An 18,241-nucleotide genomic window follows, 5' to 3' on the forward strand; every position below is an offset into this window, starting at 1 on the left:
ATACCTCAATTTTTAATTGAGTACGGAATATGGGTACTATTGATGCTGCTACTTCCTTGACTTGACTATGACCATTGTTTCTCTTTTGTAATGTGTTCTTCAAGTACACAGATCAATGTTTTTGAGTTTTCGGACATGTTAAACTTTAGTCATCTTAAACTAACCTTGTCGGTTTGGACAAGGTTAGTTTTTAAAATTTCACATTAGAAATATGTAATAAAAGAAAATATGTTAAAAGCCACTGTTAAAGCTTTTATCACTTGATTAAATGGTTAAACCTGAAAACCTTTCAAACAGCTTTATCAGTACCATCAGTAATTTAATTTTACAGCATATAACTCTGCTTCTGCCTTTGGCATTCAGACTATATATTTACATTCCCAGAAGATGAAAACAAAATTTAAGGAGCAAAGCTTTGAATCCTTGTAAATGTTTCATTATTCATTTATTCCATTTTTTTATTGAGTGACCAACTTTAAACCTGATATTGAAGGCTACATATAATGTTTTACTGAGTAATGTTTGTGAAAAGGAATCATTCACATCACATTTTACAGTTACAATAAGTACTTTATTGGGTCAACAGTGCTGCCAGCGCCTGACAGATAAATATACATTTCTGAGTTTATTATTTACAGCTTGCTGAGAGACAATATAAACTGTCCTTTGTAGACATATGTGGTGTTCTTTAGTGCATAATATACTTTGGGCTGGTTGCCTTGTCCAAGCATATATGGTCCCCTTTGAAAGATGTGATGAGTTAGGCTCTTTGTGTGTTCGTGAAAGAAGCCCTATTAAGTCTTGGTTTGTCAACATGTAATGCGTGTTCCATTTGCAAATCATCAGATAAGCTAGTGCAGAAGTAGGACAGGCGATGTGTGTTTGGTGTGTATGTGTGTTTGCCTGAAAGTAGATGATCTGGAATGCACAAATATTATGTACAAAAGAGAAGAAAAGTGACATCTGATATTGTGTTCAGTGGTCTCAGTTTCACACTGAGCGAAACTGATTTTGTACCGCAGGTTCTGTTACAATCTGGTTATTTAATCAAATTAACCTCTTTAAGCTTACTTAAGATGCATTGCAGAATTCTTTGCTGGCATTTGCAAAATAGTATAATTTCAGAGATGCTAGTATTATTCGTCATTTTCATAAGTTTCATCTTCATTTGCATGAAATCTTTCTGAATACTCCTCACTTATAGTACAGCTGTGCACACATACTGGCATGCTCACACATATCAAACTTGTTTCATTCACTCAAAAGCCACAAACAGAAGATCTATAAATACACACCTAACCACATACATTGAAATCATACCATAGCAAACCACAGCCAATAACATGATGGCTCCACATCTTCACATCCAAATAGAGTTTTTTTCTTTAGGCATGTTTGTTAATTATCTGTTTGCTCTCTCCAAATCCCCAATCAGAGAGGTCATTCTCTGTGGTCTAGTTATACACTATTTATAACAAAGATTAAGATTTGACCTGGCCTGCGTAGGTAGCTTAAACAGGCATGTTGACACTGATGATACTGTCATCAGCCAGTTTCTCAGTTGTCCCTCAGGTTAGTAATGACGCTAGATATCCTCACATGCTTTCCAATTTAATGGCAGCAGTCCTCCTTCTATATTCACTGTATGTCAGCATTTTCTATACTTTTTATATTCCTGAAAAATATTTTGAAAGCTCCCTTTCAGCAGCACCAACATTGTGTAACATTGTACATATTGTTTACCACATCTATCTCTTTCCTGTGTTTCAAGTGTTTGTCTCTACGACTCAATATGTCTCCTTCGTTTTCCTGTTCACTTTAAGAGAGATATGTCATCAGCAAAGTCTCCGTGAGGGTGTAGGCAGCGGGCGAAGCGCCACTGGCACACCATGAGACACAGCGGAAGCATGAAGAGAGCGCAGATTCCCGCCATGATGTAGGCGATGGTCATGAGAGTGGACTCGTCTGTCTGGGGGATGTTGTAGCCGCAATCTTCCAGGTCAACACCATGGAATGGGCCCTCCACAGATGCTGTGCGGAATTCATCGTGCACTGCAAATGGGAGAGTGGGATTTCATTTCAGTTACAATAAAATCTAATGAACAGTATCACTATAAATAAGTTTAGGTTTTGAGTGAGACATCCTCAAGACTTCTCCTGCATCTTTATCTTTCATGCAAAGTATTCTTCTGCATTGATTTCTTTTTACACTAACAACCTAAGCTCACTGTCCCCTCTCTCATCATCACTCCTCCCTCTCATTCTCACCATGGCAGGTGCTGACAGCAAAGCCGATTCGTTTCTTCTCACGGTCAAAGACCACATAGAAACCCTCCATGATGACGGCCCCCATCACAGTCCCGGTGCTAGACTGGGACACAGCAAATTTATAGCAGTCTTCCTGGGCAGATGCCACATCTTCTACTGGCCGCAGGTATTGCTGAATAGAAACAGAAAAAGAAAAAGTTTAAACAGAGGTGTTAGATCTCAAACAAAAAAGGAAGCAGTAAAAGTATCCTCATTGTGTAAGCTTATCTACTTTTTAGATTGCAGTATTCCACAGACACATGGGTATTTCTGTAAAATCCTACAAAAGAAAGCACTTTGGTTATTTATTTATTAAGATTTGTATGTTTTGATTTGTAATATCAATATGCATTATGTTCCCTTGCTTTCCTTCTTGTTTTTCAGTAATCTGCTTACTGAAGTTCATGTAAATGCAGTCAAGGTTAATAACTTACTGGAAAATAAGGATGGGAAATGCCCTTTATTTTGTCTCACAAATAAATGGGCCAGCAAACTGCAATCACAGGTAAAACGTTAGGTCAATGTTTTTTTCTGTGTTGTACTGTGTTCAGCGATAGAATTAAATCCTAATGCAAATGATACTATGCTGGCACATAGTTTGTCCACCATAGACGACTGACAAGTGTATTTTTCAATGTAAAATGTTCTATTTACCACATATAAGAGCTTTGTCATCCTAATAATGACATTAAAGGTATGTTTTTATTTTAAAAATGTATATTCTTATATTATTATAGTCAGCCAGGCTTTGATCAGTTTCTCTCTTAAAGTCCTCAGGGGTTCCTGTATAGGTAGAACCTGTATAGATTGTAAACTGGTCGGCTGGGGGTCTTTTTGTGTGAAGTTCTTCAGCTTTCTCCCACAGTCCAAAGACATGCAGTTACTTTAAATTGCCCATAGGTGTGAATTTTAGGGTGAATGGTTGTCTGTCAGCCCTATAATAGACTACCTATTTATCCAGGGTGTACCCCGCCTCTCACCCAGTCACAGCTGGGATTGACTCCAGTACCATAACGCTTAACAGGAAAAGTGGTTAGGATAATGGATGGCTGAATTTTAATGTTCTATGTGCTATAGAAATTAAAACAGAGGTCAAATAAAGTACAAAGTTCACTCAAGACAACAGCATATAGGTCACATACCTCCCACAGGATTATAGTACTAAACCTTGCTTTAAAATCTTCAAATCGTTTTCATTCCATCACCACCAAGGTCTTTCTGTATCTGTGTACCATTTAAAACCTTTTAAATGCGGTCATTATTTCTTTCCTTATGCTACAAAGTCAGACTTTTGTCTATGTAAAGCTAAGGGTTAGGTGAACTATCTGTAGGAGTAGACAGGAAAATGAAAAATCCATTTATTAAAGGTTATCAGTGAAATAAGCTCAAACCACAGACTTACAGATGTACGTAATACACTGTACCATATGTAACTTTGCTGTACAGTAACGATTAAATTTTCATATTGGAAAACCATGCTAAATTATTACTGATCCTACTACTGAACTACTGATTATCTGGACATTTCAGGCTTTTCACAAAGTCAATTCCTGACAAAACATATTTAAACTCCTGATTTATGTAACCATGTTCATATGCAATATGAGATTCCGTGTATTACCTGAGGCAGGATAGAGATTCTGAAGGACTGGTTGCGGTTTTCACTCATCAGGTAGAGGGAGATGACTGGGAAGATGTGCCACGGTGTGGTGCCGGCCTGCCAACATACCAGCTGCTCCCCCAGCCAGAACCCAGAGGGAAACTGTTCTGTCTGAAATAAAGATCAAGAGGACAATCACTCCTTCATGTTACGTTAAGAGAAATAAAAGAGGAAACTCATCCACCTCAGTAAGAATAAGAATGCAGAATTATATTTACTTGCGGTTGGTGGACCAGAGAATACACTTTCATTTTATTATTCATACACAGAAATTAGACAGGAATTGTGCTTCACAATTACTGCAGTTGTCATATTAAAATAAAAATAGCTGCCTTCCCCAATATCAACCCTTCCTACACCTGAAAGGTTTGGAAGTTAGGCCAGTATGAGGGATTTGGGTATAAAGGTATCTGCATACAAAATACTGACCGAAGAGGCTGCTTCAATAGCCTTAACTGCAGCCTGGAAGACTTTTCTAGGCAGCCGAAGGTTGGTAGTGCCACTGTCCACAATGCTCTTGTCATAGTTGTACTGTAAAAGGACAATAAACAGTCACAGCCATAACCATAACCATAATAATAACCATAATTATTGTGTTGTCTACCCATCAGCTCTCACCTCTTTACAGTCCATGTTGAGATCTTGTCCATTCACCTCAATACGTACAATAATGACTTCATAGTACCATTCCCTTCGAATAGGAGTGTACCAGAGCTCTCCTACATACAGCGATGGGTCCACTCCTCCAATGATCTGAGAGTACAGAGGTAAATATTACCCAATAGTGGCCCCAAATCTAATATTACATGATTTGTGTGTGTTTTTGTTTGTCTCACCATGCTGCCACCAACAGTAGCACTGCCCAATGAGTAGTTTTGGGTGAAGCCGGCTCCACACAACTGGAGAGAGAAGAGGTTGGGGACTGGAGTCTGGCGAACCAGAGAGTCAAAGAAAGGCTCCAATGTCTCGTCAGGCTGGGGAGACAGAGAAAGGTAGAATAGCTGAACATCTGGCCAAACCAAGCTGCTGTTTTTAGCCATCAGCTATAAATTTTTAAGAGAGTAAACTCTACTCCTACTCATACGCATGAGTATACCTGATGTCATATGAGGTTTCATCCAACTCATCTCTGCTTCAGTGTTAACAAAATGTACAAAAATAACTTCTCCCAGAAATAGGTGCAGTAAAAAAGTATGCCTTATACAAATAACATATCTCTTGACCATCCACAGATTCAGTTACACCATGGCCTCCTCAGCACCCTTACAAATTCAAGAGGGCTGGAATTTAAGACTTAAATATCTGGGAGTACCAATTTATATAGTTTTAACAACTCTAAGTAAAGAACACTGGCAGAATATTACATTTGATGATGTTAGAGGTACCAGAGAAAAGTCAGGTACCAAACAAGCTCTGTAACAATTATTACTCCTGACACATAAAGAATCATATTTTTAAAACAAGTAATAAATAAAATTAAAATGTAATTTCCTCAGTGACATTCTCAAAAGCTTATTCACTGACAACTTGCTACAGTGTCCTTTCCCTTTTGGGAAAAAGCTAACTATTGATCTAAAATGTAATATTTAGCTCTCTGCCTCCTCTTCTCTCGCTCCCACATTCCTCTATATAGAGGATTCAATATTAATATTTCACACTTTACTGTAAATACTAAATAAGTGTGTCACGTAATATTACTGGAGGCAAGATGTAATATAAAAATATACCCATCCTATTAATATTGACATCTAATGATTTGCCAACTAGAGTGCTAATGTGTCAAAATAACCTGTGCAGTAGGAAACAAATAAACTGAAACAATATAATTCATTTAAAGACAACTGATATCCTACTCGGGCAATATCAGCGTATGCCAGTCCCAGGATTCCCTCCCAGTTGGATCCATTGATGAAGAAGCGATCCGACTGGGTGATTGCTGCGATGTTAGCTCGTAGCGTGGCATTGGGGCCATGTGGGACAGAGACTAGGTCAGTGCCCAGCTCACCTTCCCAGCGACCCTGGGTGTAGGGAACATACACACTCCTTCCAAGGTCACGGTACGAGCTGGAGCTGTGAATGGATATTTAAACAAAACAGAAAAGAAAACAGAGAGAAAGGCCTTAAAAAGAGTTTGAGTTGTGGTTACATAAACAATCTGAAATGCTGCATTTACAAAGCTCCATTTACAGTTTTTGTAGCTGACCTCTGACTGTTTCTCTACTTACAGTGAGCGATGGTAGTATCTGCGAAGGAACGGATGAGCAGCTGCTCCAACAGCAAAATTACTGCTTCCTGTATCCACCAGGATGTTCAACTAATGAGAAAGGAAGAGAATAGGAGATAGAGAGCAATTTATTAAATATAAATATACTGCTGTGTGCATTTTGCAGAAATCAATACATTTGTAAAACTGACACTTGGGTTACATTAAGGAATTGATCATATTCACTCTCTAAAGGGCAAGTTAAATCTGTATCTTGGCATCCTTGGAGACAGTCATAGCAAAAACAAATTTCCCTGCCATTGATGTCTTTACTTCTGTATACTAATGATGCTCTACTACAATAAGAAGTCAGCTAAGTCAGCACCTATCTATTTATCTTTCCTATGTAGAGCCCTGTGCTGTTTCCTGTTGCCCTAAATGTCCTCTGCCTCCCCAGTGTCTCCACTCTAACCCGTCGCTCGTCTCATGTTGCCCATTCTACTCCCCTCTTTCACATCTCCTTCGCTCCAGTCTGCATCTCTTTGTGAGTATCATATTTTGCAGTCAAAACAAAAAAGTTGGTGAATGGAGCACAATCCCAGCTGGCAATGAAGACAGAAATAGACTACACTTAATGGATCTAGTTATAAATACTTTACACTTAAACTACTGTATATCACAAATACTTTTTATTAATAACCATTTCTGTTTCACTGCTGCATCACTCAATTCACTATGGATGGAGTAAATATAATCCTGTGTCACTGAGAACGTTTTCATTCTGACTACTGATGTGCTTCTAGGTTTTATTCAAATTTTAAGATTATTTAACACAGTTATAGTAAAGTATGCGTATATAATGGCAGTATGCATGATGATGACAGAAAAAAATGTGCATAGAAACATCCAAACAGATGAAGAGCTGGGCAGCCATAGTGAGCGCATCAATAATTGATTGGCTCTTTAAATATCCACAGACGTGCTACTGTCTTAAGAGCTGATAAATACTACCACAATAAATACTGTCTTTGCCCATTAAAAACACACCACATCTGTATCAACGCTATACACACACAAGCCATATACAGTAAATACTGTCTCTACAAACCCAATTAATGTCAGCAACAATACTATAATGTACGTGCACACATACACTCACACTGTTCGCTTATCTTGGAGAGAAATTTGCTGAGGACAGATGTTACTTCACGAGGGTGCACACACACACACACACACACACACACACACACACACACACGCTCACACACCCATTGTGAGTCACCTGATTCTGGACACAACAATGCGCAAAGTTACAAAAAATATACACACACACTACAGGCTTCATCCTGACACACATGAAACCTCATGTCTTTCCCGTCTCCCTCTCTCAGCTTTCCTGTCCTCCTTGGCAGAGTGTCTTTCTATTCCAGCAATTATATTTGCCCTTCCCCCTTCACTATGGAAGAGAAATCATCTAGTGGTTACCAGAACAGGAAGCAACATACAGTGTTTGAAAGTTACTGTAAATTACTTGAGGTTATTTCTGCAAACCTGCACCTACAAAGCATGTCCAGTTCAATGTAAGGAAACCTATCACTTATTAATTAATTTAATTCACGTTGCCCTTGCTGAACCACTGGATTGCATAGCACTCTGACCTAATGCTGCTCTTAATCTGTTTTATGTACTGTACGGATTCATTTATTTATTTACATTAAGCTTTCCTTGGATGAAGGAACTATCAAAGCATTAAAGGCAGTTAGATAATTTGATTCATGATGTTGTATGGATCATTAAGGGCCTGGAAATAGCCTATTAGTTTATTATGAATATAGTTCGGAACTTATATAGCTCTTAACTGTGATTTTTTTTAACAAATGACCAGCACTTGGCTTTTGCATTCTGTTGATATACACATTTTAGTGTTCAGTACAAAGGATATGACATCAGAAATACTTTAGATACTAATATAGAAATCTATAAAAATTTCTTTGCATGCAGTTCAAAAGAAAAATGTGTAGAAAATGTCCCAAGGTGCTGGGCCCAAGATTATTTAGTCCTGGTGTGAGAATTAAAGTGCCCTATGTCTAGGTACCTAATTCAGCATTTAATACATGGATGGTTTGGGTTCACATTGTGTTCAAGATAAGAATCAAATAACGCTGAATTCTCTTTGATCAGTAGCTCAAATCTATTTTTTTTTCTACTATACTTTATTAGAGAAGGTGAATGATTGATCACTCGCTGAAGGACATTCACTTTAGCCAACAAACAGTGTGTTGTCTGTCTGTGCTGATTGGCCTCCACCGGACAGATCGATCTCTCTCTCTCTTACTGTGTTTCTCACTGTCTCACTGTGGGAAGCATCAGTGTCTCCCAGTGGTAGAATGACACCTCCACTTATCACCTTTCTTTTTCTTTCCTGAAAACTCACGTCTTCCCTCTGTCACATACATTTAGTTTCTGTCTTCCTCTCTTACACACTGTTTGCTTGTTACCATTCAGTCCATACCCCTCGCCACCCTCCTCTCTCTCCTGCCATTCATTTATTTCTCTTTCACTCTCTGTCACCTTCTCTTTCTGCTGCTTCTCCTCTTCTACCACCTCATCACTTTTTCTTCGCCTCCATCCATTGCCCTTTGTGTGCCAGCCTGTACACCGCAGCTGCACCCAGCTGGCACTCCTCACTCTGCACTATTAATGGTGCCATTATCTGTCTGTATCATTCGGCCCCTTCTCTCACTTTCACACAAACACACACAGTCGGGGCCATCTGTCACCACAGAGCCATCAACAGAGTTAGACAAACCAGATTGTATATTTGAAGTACTTTCCCCTAAACTGATTTTAATTTTAAAAATCCTTGTGCAAGACACAAGAGACCTTAAGAGTGTGTATGTACGCTGTACAAATAAGATGAACTGTTTTTATAAATGTGAGAGATATGTGCACAAATAAAAAACAATACAGGTAAAATAACCTGTGTTTCATGTTAATGCGTTGGCCATGTTGTTTATTCAGCCTCATACTTTCATATTGATAAAGAATACTGGATAAATATTAACCACACCCGGTGTTTAATCCAACTTTCCCGTCAATAAAGCTTATTAAATTCAGCTAAGATGGAAATTGCACTTTGCATCTGCCACACTCATCACAGACTAACACTGACCAGCCTGCTGCCTGAATCTAAAAGTCATGTAAGATTTGTCTTTGTGCCTCTGGTTTTAATGGATTTAACTAGATTGCACCACTCCTACAGATGCCCTTATGAGTGACACCATAACCAAAGCAAACATTAACCTTCTGCGGTGGAGAGCCCACGGCCATCTCCACGTAGTAGCCCTGTCCGGACTTCCCCCGCAGGTTATCGATCATGTCCACAAAGCTGACTCCTCCGGTGGCCGCCGCTCTCCGCCTGCGCGCTTCGCCGCGCCCGCGTCTCCAGGAAGCGGAGGACGCGGCGTGCGGCAGCGGCGGCGGCGGCGGCGGCTCAGCGCGAGCGCCTTGCCGCAGTGGCACGCGGATGGCTACGGGCAGGCCCGAGGCGTCCGGCAGAGCGGAGCGCGCGCCGCTGCTCCAACACACGGCGGTCCATAAAAACACAGCCGTCAACCAGCGGGGCCCGAGCGTCGCCGCGTCCATGTCGAAGCCCGGTGTGGTGCGGTTCGTGTGTCTGGTTTGGACTCTCTCTGCTCCCCCTTCAGTCTGACCTCCGGTCTGCGGCGGCGGCGGCGGAGCGGAGGAGATCAGGCGGCGATGATGCGAGAGCGACGGTTGAAGCCATGATGGCGAGCTGAGCGACAGACAGCGGAGAAGGGACGGGGCCACTGCGCTTTTCTGACTCTGTCTTCTAAAGCTAGTTCACACACACGACACACGAACGTAGAAATACAGAATGACACACGCTGGAAATCGAATGATCCCCTCGGTGTCACACTTGATTTGAGGCGACGGGTAAATCACAGGCTCTCCCTTTGCGTGGATCAACAAACCGCAGGCCTGTGGCGTTTTCTCCGGCCACCCTCATGTCAAACGACCGATGCCGTCGTCGTGTGGTAGGCTGTCCGGCGGGCTACCGTAATCCGCATCCTGCCCCTCACTCGACCCGTTCATGCCGTTCTCCGCCTTCCAGTCTTTCACCTCCTCCTCCTCCATCCACCCCGCCGCATCCTTCAGAGCTGACGGGGTGCGAGCATCACCACCGTCAAGGCAGCGGACGACTTCCTGTGAGCGCTGTCAAAATAAGAGCCTCAACTAGAGAAATAAAATCAAGCAGCATCTCTTCAGTTAGAGGAGAACACAGACTACGATCATCAAATGAAGGGTGTTTGTCTTAGTGGCCTAATTATCCCTTAGTGAACCCCATGTTAAATATTTGTTGCAGTTTTTGTTTAAATATTCAATATTAATGTTAAAATATTGCTATTACTGTGGCCTATTTATGACTAACCATTCCACTCCTCCATCAGTGACAATACAACAAACTCAGTGCCCAATGTTATAGTGCTGAATTATTTTCTAAAGGAAGCTTATTTAGATTCATGTCAAATCCATGCTCAGCTTATTTATCTATTCATGTATTATTTTTTATTTGCCTTTTCTAAACATGTAATAAAGTAGAAATCTAGAAAACAAAACTGAGACCAAAATATCAGGATGTCATTTTATTATTTCATGTAATATACAGATACATTGCCAGTGCACCAATTATATAGGGTGAAAATACCAAGTGTACTAAGCTATGCATGAGCAGGGATTTCTGTGTTTTTCCTATAGCTGTAATATTGTTGTTTTGCTCCTATTGTAGAGTACCATTTGATGTGGGGGACCAGAAATGATGACTTACACACAGTAAAGTTATATAATATGAAAATAGAAAGCAAATCTACTCTAGTTAACATCACTGTTACTGGATCCTTTTCCCTATGTTAGATTGTCTCTCACTTGAGATGATCCTTCACAATCCCAGTATGAAGGGAGCGGGAGAAAGGAAGCAGGTACTAACAAGGTGTCCTCATCTTTCCTCTCCACGGTGAGTCCCACTGTGTCCTTATAGTGGTAAAATAGTCCACACTGTTCCACCAACAACGAGGCAGGATCCTCAGATCCTAAGTGTGCAGATCAAAATTGTGTAATTAATTAGAATTTGGATGAAATGAATACAATGCTTTGCCAATTAAACCTAAGTTATTATCACAGTATTCATTTAAATAATCAGATCTCATATTTTAAATATTAAATTTAAAAGGACAAGCAACTCATGTGTCAGAATTGTGTATGAAAACAATATTAACATATTACTTTGTACTGAACAGGATCAATTATGTTGAGTTGTTGCAGCTTTAAACTCACTTTTTGCACTCTTTGAATCCTTACTTCTCTCTTCCTCAGGTTTGGTGGTCAGGGGTTCAGCTCTGCCCTCTGGTGGACACCACACCGTCAGGGGCCTAGAATTACCCACCCTACATAAACATAAACAGGTCAGTATTTACTCCATACAGTTACTGTATCACATAAGTACGGTAGATGAGGTGTATTATAATCATGACCCTCACAGTCTGCCATGAACCTCCTTTACATTCAAAGGTCAAAGTTTAGCTATCATCGAGAGTGCTGCCCTATCGATGTTCACCCACTAAAAAACAGATTAAAGAAACACTGTGTATCTACTCATGATTTAAACTGAGCTGTTCAGGGAAATATGTGTTTCTTAATCCGTAAAAACTATATTCCCACTGACTGAGTGACAGATTCCTACTTACCAATCCTGGGGGTCTGTAGTCCGGAAGCCTTTAGCAAAAGGGTTGCTTGCAATTTTTAGTTGAGTTATCTGCGAAAAAAAGGGTAAGGGGGTGAAATAAATTACACAAAGTTAAACACTAAAGTATATAAATAGCATTGATGATGCTCCTTAATACTATATTAGATATACCAGCTAATTCTTTAGTTTATCCTGGATTTCCTACCCTGTGGTTCTGATAGGCTGTGACAGCCATGAAGCGTGTCTCTGGGAACGAGAAAGAGCTGAAATTTCTGTATGCATTTAAGTGGCTGTTAGGTGCTGGATCCACGTAAACCACATGAAAGCGCGGCTGGTAGCGGTGCATGGAGTTTAATATCATCTGACAAGAACAAAAGAGAAAAAACGCAATGAGCAAGTCAACAAGAGATATTTCTCTTTATGCCTTTAGTGTTCATTGGAAATCAAAACAATGCATTTGTTTCTTAGGTTCTGTGCTATTTTGCTGCTCTTAAAAGCATGCAGAGGATATTATGCATATTAATTAAAGACATTGACTAACATGTCCGTTGTCATCCAGCAGGTTGTTGGTGAGCTTGAGAGTATCAAATGACACAGTCTGCTTCATCCACTGAGCTCCACGGGCAGGTGAGTCTGGGTGGAAATGCATCCTGCTTGGGGCTGCAACATCTGCTCGGCCTGCCACCAACCAGGATGAGCTGTGGAACGCATATCTGACACACACAGACAATAGTAAAATATTACTTCTAATGGGGCAAGGGGCAACTAGTGCGGAGCTATGTGACAAGGTGGCAATCCTGGGCTTGAATAACATGGTGGACATACTAAAACTAATAACAAATAAGCTCTGCTACTCCTCACTCTGTGCCTCACCTGTATCTTTCATTGTCAACAGGAATGAAGTCCATAAGCAGGACATATTCAGCTGCAGGATCCATCCCGGATATTCTCACCTGGAACGTTGGAAACATCCTCCTGCCGTATGTGAACATATTAATGAACATGATGTAGGAAGATAAACTGAAGAAGGAGGACAACTGAGAAATGCAATATAAGTTGTTGACAAATATATTTTATTGTCACCTGCCAGCTTTTGTAACAATCATCTCTGTGCCCAGCTGGTCAAATTGCAGCCAAAGTGCTTGCATCTCCAGCTGAACTCTGACCCCACTGACTTGGGGGGCCTTGTCGCTCAACTGTGCCCCTCCTTCTGCACAGCAGGGAAGAGATAGATCACAGTTCTGAGACAGCTGAGGACCTGAAGAGAGTAGAGAAGAGGTGTGTTTGTTATTTGTTTGTTTTGTAGAATCATACATTTGTACTATATCAAGCCTAGATAGTTTTAATCACAACATGCACAACACTTACCGTCCATGCTTCAAATGTCTTCAGGATGAGTAATATAAAGGAATTTAGTGTTTCTCTGTTCTTCACTCTGCTCTTCCACTTCTGACCACGGTTATCACATTCACAGTTGGGGAATCAAACCCACGATCTTCCTACGCAGCAATAGTTAAAGACAAAACCCTTCTCCCAGTCCAATGCCAGGTGCTGCTGTAGATGCTCAATTGCTAGAGTGGCTGTGTTCAGGAACAAGCTGGTTTTATACACCATGAGATTCTCACTGGGGACTTCCATGCTGACCTCATCCATTACAATACTCACGGTGCCACTGACATGCAGTAATCACAGCTGAACGCGTATACAAGTAGCTCAACGTATTGTGAATACATAAATGTGCGTGTGCACACACACACACACAAACACACACACAACCTTTCTGAAAGGTTGCCTGCATCTATAGCCTAAAGCCTTAAGGGGAACTTGTCTTGACCATCAGTAGCACATTAATAACATCCTAATCAGCCCATTGTTACTCGGTGTGGACAGACAAAGACAAGAACATTTGCTTTTATAATTCACAACCTATTTTCGAAGAGCAAAGTTTTAACTCCAAAATAACTTGTTTTTCCCAAAAACTGATGATAGTCTGCATTTTAGATTTTGTGTAATTGCAACATCAACATTAATACAAATCTATTTATCAGAGCTTGTCAGGGATACAATGAGACAGTCCTGGACTTACTTTAATTGTTGCTTTCTTCAATAGATTGTCATTGTCTTGTATAAAGCCATTGGCTCATACAGTGTATGAGTTGAGTGGCGGTGTGTCACATGAGGACCTTCTGGTAGTTCTTAACACTCAAAATAAGACAAACAAGATATGATATAAGCTATAAGCATTTTGGTTGTGATGTGTGTCTGCATCTACATCCTCATGTGGCTCTGTGATGGGACAGTGTTGAAGGGTTTTAGCCTGAGGCATCCAAAAGAGAAAAGAGGGCTTTTCCCTAATAAAGCACAACAACTGTTAAGTTTGTCAATAGGCCAGTTTGCACCCTCAAACAACTCATTAATCACAACGTGCAGGACCACAGGCAGGAATATCTCACTTATAGTTATTAGTTATTGGATGTCTGTCTTGAGTAGAACTGATTATGTTAATAATGTCCACCTCTCTGAAAATACTGTACGTGTGGTATTGAGGACAAGTATATACACCTTTATTTCACCATAAAGCTGAAGGTGTGCTGTTGTGCTCATGAGAGGGTATTTTTGCTTTTAAATTCCATTGTAAACTTTAATATATCAGAGGAACTTAACTATTTTCTAAATTTGAATTAATCGATTGCAGTGAGTTAAAGATGCTTATGGACAATATTCTTTATGTAATCAGGGCTTTATTGTAAACTGTTCAAATCAGAGTCAGAGAGAGAAATAGTATAAACAGTCAGATGTTTATTGAGCTGTATTTCGTCAAAGCACAGTTTTCGTCAGACAGGTATCATTACACAGAGCTTCAGGTGATAATTCACATACATTTCCTACACAAAATGTGATCAGTTGGCCATGGAGTAAAGCATTTGTGTGTTCATGCATGTGTCTATGTATATCTCTGTTTGCATGTGCTTGAGCGTGTGCACGGGAAATAAAGTGTTTGCTTGGGAGAGAGGGAGAGAGCAAGAGTCCCGCCATTTTGTTGCAAAGAAGTGCATCAGTTAGGCACTGGCTTCATTTTGGGATGTTCTGTATGTGCATGTAAAGAGAGAGGGAATGGAGAAAAGATGGAACAGATCTAGGATAGACAGGTAGATAACGTTAGTTACAGGAAAGGGGATAGAGAGGATTTAGCTTTTGGTCACGGTAGCAGCAATGGCCTCGAACACAGCGTAGACCTTAGTTTTGATATCCTCGACTAAAGGTGCGATCTTCTCCCTCAGCGCATTGAGCTCATCAGCGTTGATGGTTTGTGCTTGGCTGTAGGCCTGCTTCGCCTGCTCCTTGTATTCCTCAACATAGGGAGTGACCATCTCCTTCAGGTTCTCCAGACGATGAGTTGCCTTGGTACGCACAGCCTCCAAAATGGGCATCAGGGCGGCCTTGGTCTCCTCCACATTAGTAGCCACCTTGGTACGCAGCTCCTCCAGTGCGGGCTCCAGCTTGGCCTTCAGAGCATCCATCTCAGCAGTGTGCTTGGTATAGTACTCATTGATGATGGGTTGCAAATGGGCACGATATTCCTCAATGTGTTGTTCGATGACCTCCCTCAGCTTAGCACGCTTGGGCTCAAGCTCGGTTTTCAGGGTCTCAAGATCACTTGCGACAGAGGCACGGAAGTCAGCGGTGGCATCAGCAATGGTACTGACAACGCTATCTGTGATGGGGGAGACGCGATTCCGCAAAGCCTTAATCTGAGCTTGAGCGTCATCCAGGCGCTGATTCAGCCTGTTTCTGTAAGAGAACAGAGATGGGAGAGATTTTAGCTGGAGTTAAATTGAACATTATTGAGTACATGATGACTAAAGAGAGAATCGCTTAAGAAATTAACCACACTATCAACTGACTTTCTACAGTGAGCATAATAACATAGCCTTACTTGAGCTCGCCATACTCAGCATCATCAAGATGGCTCAGAGCTCTCTTTGCAGTTTCCTTCACCTGATCCAGATAGACATCGGCAGCGGCCCGGAAGTGGGCCAGCTGGGAAGGTGCATCAGCCTGCAGGGAAGCAGCCTGAGAGCCTGAAGATGGGGGTTAGTGTCAGAAAACAGTCAGAAAACAGTCAGAAAACATGGTTTCAAATCATATAAACCATACTTCATATATTTTTGCTGAGTAAAGCTGCACATGCAGGTTATTATTTTTAGTTAGTAAGGAACTGTATAATCAGTACTCACCGACAGCCAGCAGAAGGGCAAGAGCAAGAGCCACAAATTTCATGATGGTGGTCTAGGGTGGCGAAAGAAGCAAATGTTACTCATTATTCAATGGACAAATATCATTGACAGTGTTACAGATAAATCAGTGTCAATAACTTAAAAACAAATCCTATTAGTGAATGGAAACCTACTGATCAGATAAGTCTTGAATCCTCCACTTATAACAATGTCACAGCCAGATAAGCAGGCTTAGAAGCAAGGATGCCTTTACATACTGTTAGAGCCACACACTCATCCTTCGAAGGGATGGATTTACCCAAATGTGTTCAGGCTAAACATATGGTAGTCTATTAAAAGGACCTGTAATCCAGGTAGATTAGAGAGACGGCTCAAGCTGATTAGCTCTGAACTGCTATATAAACCTGATCCAGACTTTACAGGAAGACTCAATGATAGATGTAGTAAATCATCTCTACAGACTAGGACAATATCAGTTCAGATGCACTTCAGTTTAGAGAGTTTTACTTATCACATTTCCTTAAAATGAAGATAGAATATCGCCATCTCCATAAAATCAAAAGCACCACCCTTAACTTTCAATTAATTAAATGTTGCAAACATTTACAAGTTTTAAAAAATCATTTATCTTTCCGCCTTATTTTTGGATCTACAGCTTTTTCAAAGCATACTCGGTGCAGAAAACACGCTCTGGCAGCAGAGAAAGTTCTTTTCTGGTGACCCACTCCTATAGCCCAAGTCCCAGTGAGAGCCACAGAAGTTGCTTGTCTTACCTGGTGGAGTTGACGAGACTGAATAACTTCAGCAAGAGCAGACTTTTATAGTGCCCGAGTGAGGGATGAGTCCATGTAGGGAGGATGTGGGGGTGGAGGTTTGAGGGCTGTGTGTCTCCGTGGAGGTGGACCTCACCCCCCAGTCATCTCCCTCAGCAGAGAGACTGGGTTGAGAGTTCAATGGTCACCTGCTAAGAGCTGACCACTTAGCACACATGCTGACACACTCAGTCTCAAATTCACTATGCATTATCATGGAGCCTTTACAGAAGTACAAACATTTCTTAGAAAGAGACAAATAATCCTCCATTTCAATCAGAGATTTCTTAGAAAAACAGGACATTTTACTGATCTTACAGCTGTTAGCATTTTTTTGTCTGCTTGATAAAGGCCCTTCTCATTTGTCCTGTGGTCGTGTGGAAGACATGAAAGGCAGATACGAATAAAAGCCAACTCGCTTTGAAGATAAAGATAGTCAAATTAAGAAAGATGTGTGAATTTAACAAAGAGGAATGATAAGATCAAAAGCAGGGTTTTTTTTAATGTTAAATGACGAGACAAGAGAGCTGAAAGAGGGGAAATAAAGTGAAGGACAGGCACCTATTCATCTTTTTCATACCTCATTAATTGTGAAAAAGATGAATACTACATAAAGTGTTTCAGCATTTAGCCTAAGTAAAGGTGTGTGTACTGGGTTGTGTTTTATTTACTTATTTTTTATAAATTTTGAAGCTTAATGGTTTAAGTTGACCCACCAGAAACGTATTTTCTTGCATTTGTGTCAGAAGCGCATGTTGGAGAGGAAAGTCACATTATTTACAGTCCCCGTGCTCCCAAATGACTGCCAAGAAAAACAAACAAGAGCAAACAGAAGACTGTGGCTTGATGCAATCAACCCTCTGTAACGTAATTACCATCAATATTCACTCAATAAAATTAGGATAACAAATATGCACACACGTTAGCACAGTAACACACAGTGCAGCAATCTGGAAGGAACTGGTCATGAAGACAGACTTATCTCCGTTTGAGGATAACAAAATTTGTAGCTCGTGTTTGTGCGATGATTAATAGGTCAAAGTGTGGTGTGTACCATGCAGTTGTTTGTTGTCCTATCACCAGTGGACTTTGTCATCGTGGTTTCATGTAATTTCAAGAACAGGAAAAGTTATAGTGTGCAGAGTTGTCTCTAGTTCAACACATACAGTGTAAGGTAGATACAGATATTATAATGTCTTATAACACACACGTGTACAATTGATTGCCTAGTGTTTTGAGATTTTCAATAATTAAGTA

General features: G+C 40.6%; 3 protein-coding genes across 4 annotated transcripts; all 3 read right to left on the bottom strand.

The window, feature by feature from the left end:
* Positions 1-538: 538 nt before the first annotated feature.
* Positions 539-9,815, bottom strand: bace1 (beta-secretase 1). Its single transcript, XM_026374355.1, has 9 exons — positions 9,474-9,815; positions 6,193-6,281; positions 5,821-6,037; positions 4,804-4,941; positions 4,586-4,720; positions 4,397-4,498; positions 3,929-4,078; positions 2,269-2,440; positions 539-2,052 (listed from the first exon to the last, which is right to left on the bottom strand). The coding sequence occupies exons 1-9, from the start codon at positions 9,813-9,815 to the stop codon at positions 1,814-1,816; spliced, it is 1,584 nt and encodes a 527-aa protein (XP_026230140.1). The 3' UTR covers positions 539-1,813.
* Positions 9,816-10,833: 1,018 nt separating this feature from the next.
* Positions 10,834-13,449, bottom strand: LOC113171749 (T-box transcription factor TBX1-B). Of its 2 annotated transcripts, XM_026374376.1 has the most exons (8): positions 13,303-13,449; positions 13,018-13,192; positions 12,808-12,909; positions 12,476-12,647; positions 12,140-12,295; positions 11,936-12,003; positions 11,526-11,635; positions 10,834-11,281 (listed from the first exon to the last, which is right to left on the bottom strand). In XM_026374376.1, exons 1-8 carry the CDS (start codon positions 13,307-13,309, stop codon positions 11,097-11,099), a joined length of 975 nt encoding a protein of 324 aa, XP_026230161.1. In that variant the 5' UTR covers positions 13,310-13,449; the 3' UTR covers positions 10,834-11,096. The 2 variants fall into 2 exon arrangements, with proteins under 2 accessions (XP_026230161.1, XP_026230153.1); XM_026374368.1 differs by lacking the exon at positions 13,303-13,449 and having other exon boundaries at positions 13,018-13,255.
* A 1,264-nt stretch (positions 13,450-14,713) lies between these two features.
* LOC113171759 (apolipoprotein A-I) lies at positions 14,714-16,268 on the bottom strand. Its single transcript, XM_026374392.1, has 3 exons — positions 16,173-16,268; positions 15,872-16,016; positions 14,714-15,726 (listed from the first exon to the last, which is right to left on the bottom strand). The coding sequence occupies exons 1-3, from the start codon at positions 16,213-16,215 to the stop codon at positions 15,123-15,125; spliced, it is 792 nt and encodes a 263-aa protein (XP_026230177.1). The 5' UTR covers positions 16,216-16,268; the 3' UTR covers positions 14,714-15,122.
* Positions 16,269-18,241: the final 1,973 nt, after the last annotated feature.

The sequence above is a fragment of the Anabas testudineus genome, chromosome 13 (assembly GCF_900324465.2).
Source record: "Anabas testudineus chromosome 13, fAnaTes1.2, whole genome shotgun sequence".
Taxonomy (NCBI): domain Eukaryota; kingdom Metazoa; phylum Chordata; class Actinopteri; order Anabantiformes; family Anabantidae; genus Anabas; species Anabas testudineus.

What these genes read in the sequence shown, in the direction of transcription:
- bace1 (XM_026374355.1), bottom strand. Translation starts at nt 9,815, where the DNA reads ATGGACGCGGCGACGCTCGGGCCCCGCTGGTTGACGGCTGTGTTTTTA. An exon ending in CTATTGAAGCAGCCTCTTCG is followed by an intron (nt 4,079 to 4,396) that starts GTCAGTATTTTG and finishes TCTTTATTTCAG; the next exon opens with ACAGAACAGTTTCCCTCTGG. An exon ending in TGCTGTCAGCACCTGCCATG is followed by an intron (nt 2,053 to 2,268) that starts GTGAGAATGAGA and finishes TCCCATTTGCAG; the next exon opens with TGCACGATGAATTCCGCACA.
- LOC113171749 (XM_026374368.1), bottom strand. Translation starts at nt 13,250, where the DNA reads ATGTATGATTCTACAAAACAAACAAATAACAAACACACCTCTTCTCTA. An exon ending in GTTGACAATGAAAGATACAG is followed by an intron (nt 12,648 to 12,807) that starts GTGAGGCACAGA and finishes TGTGTGTGTCAG; the next exon opens with ATATGCGTTCCACAGCTCAT. An exon ending in ACTACAGACCCCCAGGATTG is followed by an intron (nt 11,636 to 11,935) that starts GTAAGTAGGAAT and finishes ATGTTTATGTAG; the next exon opens with GGTGGGTAATTCTAGGCCCC.
- LOC113171759 (XM_026374392.1), bottom strand. Translation starts at nt 16,215, where the DNA reads ATGAAATTTGTGGCTCTTGCTCTTGCCCTTCTGCTGGCTGTCG. An exon ending in TGCCCTTCTGCTGGCTGTCG is followed by an intron (nt 16,017 to 16,172) that starts GTGAGTACTGAT and finishes CCCCATCTTCAG; the next exon opens with GCTCTCAGGCTGCTTCCCTG. An exon ending in GCTGAGTATGGCGAGCTCAA is followed by an intron (nt 15,727 to 15,871) that starts GTAAGGCTATGT and finishes GTTCTCTTACAG; the next exon opens with AAACAGGCTGAATCAGCGCC.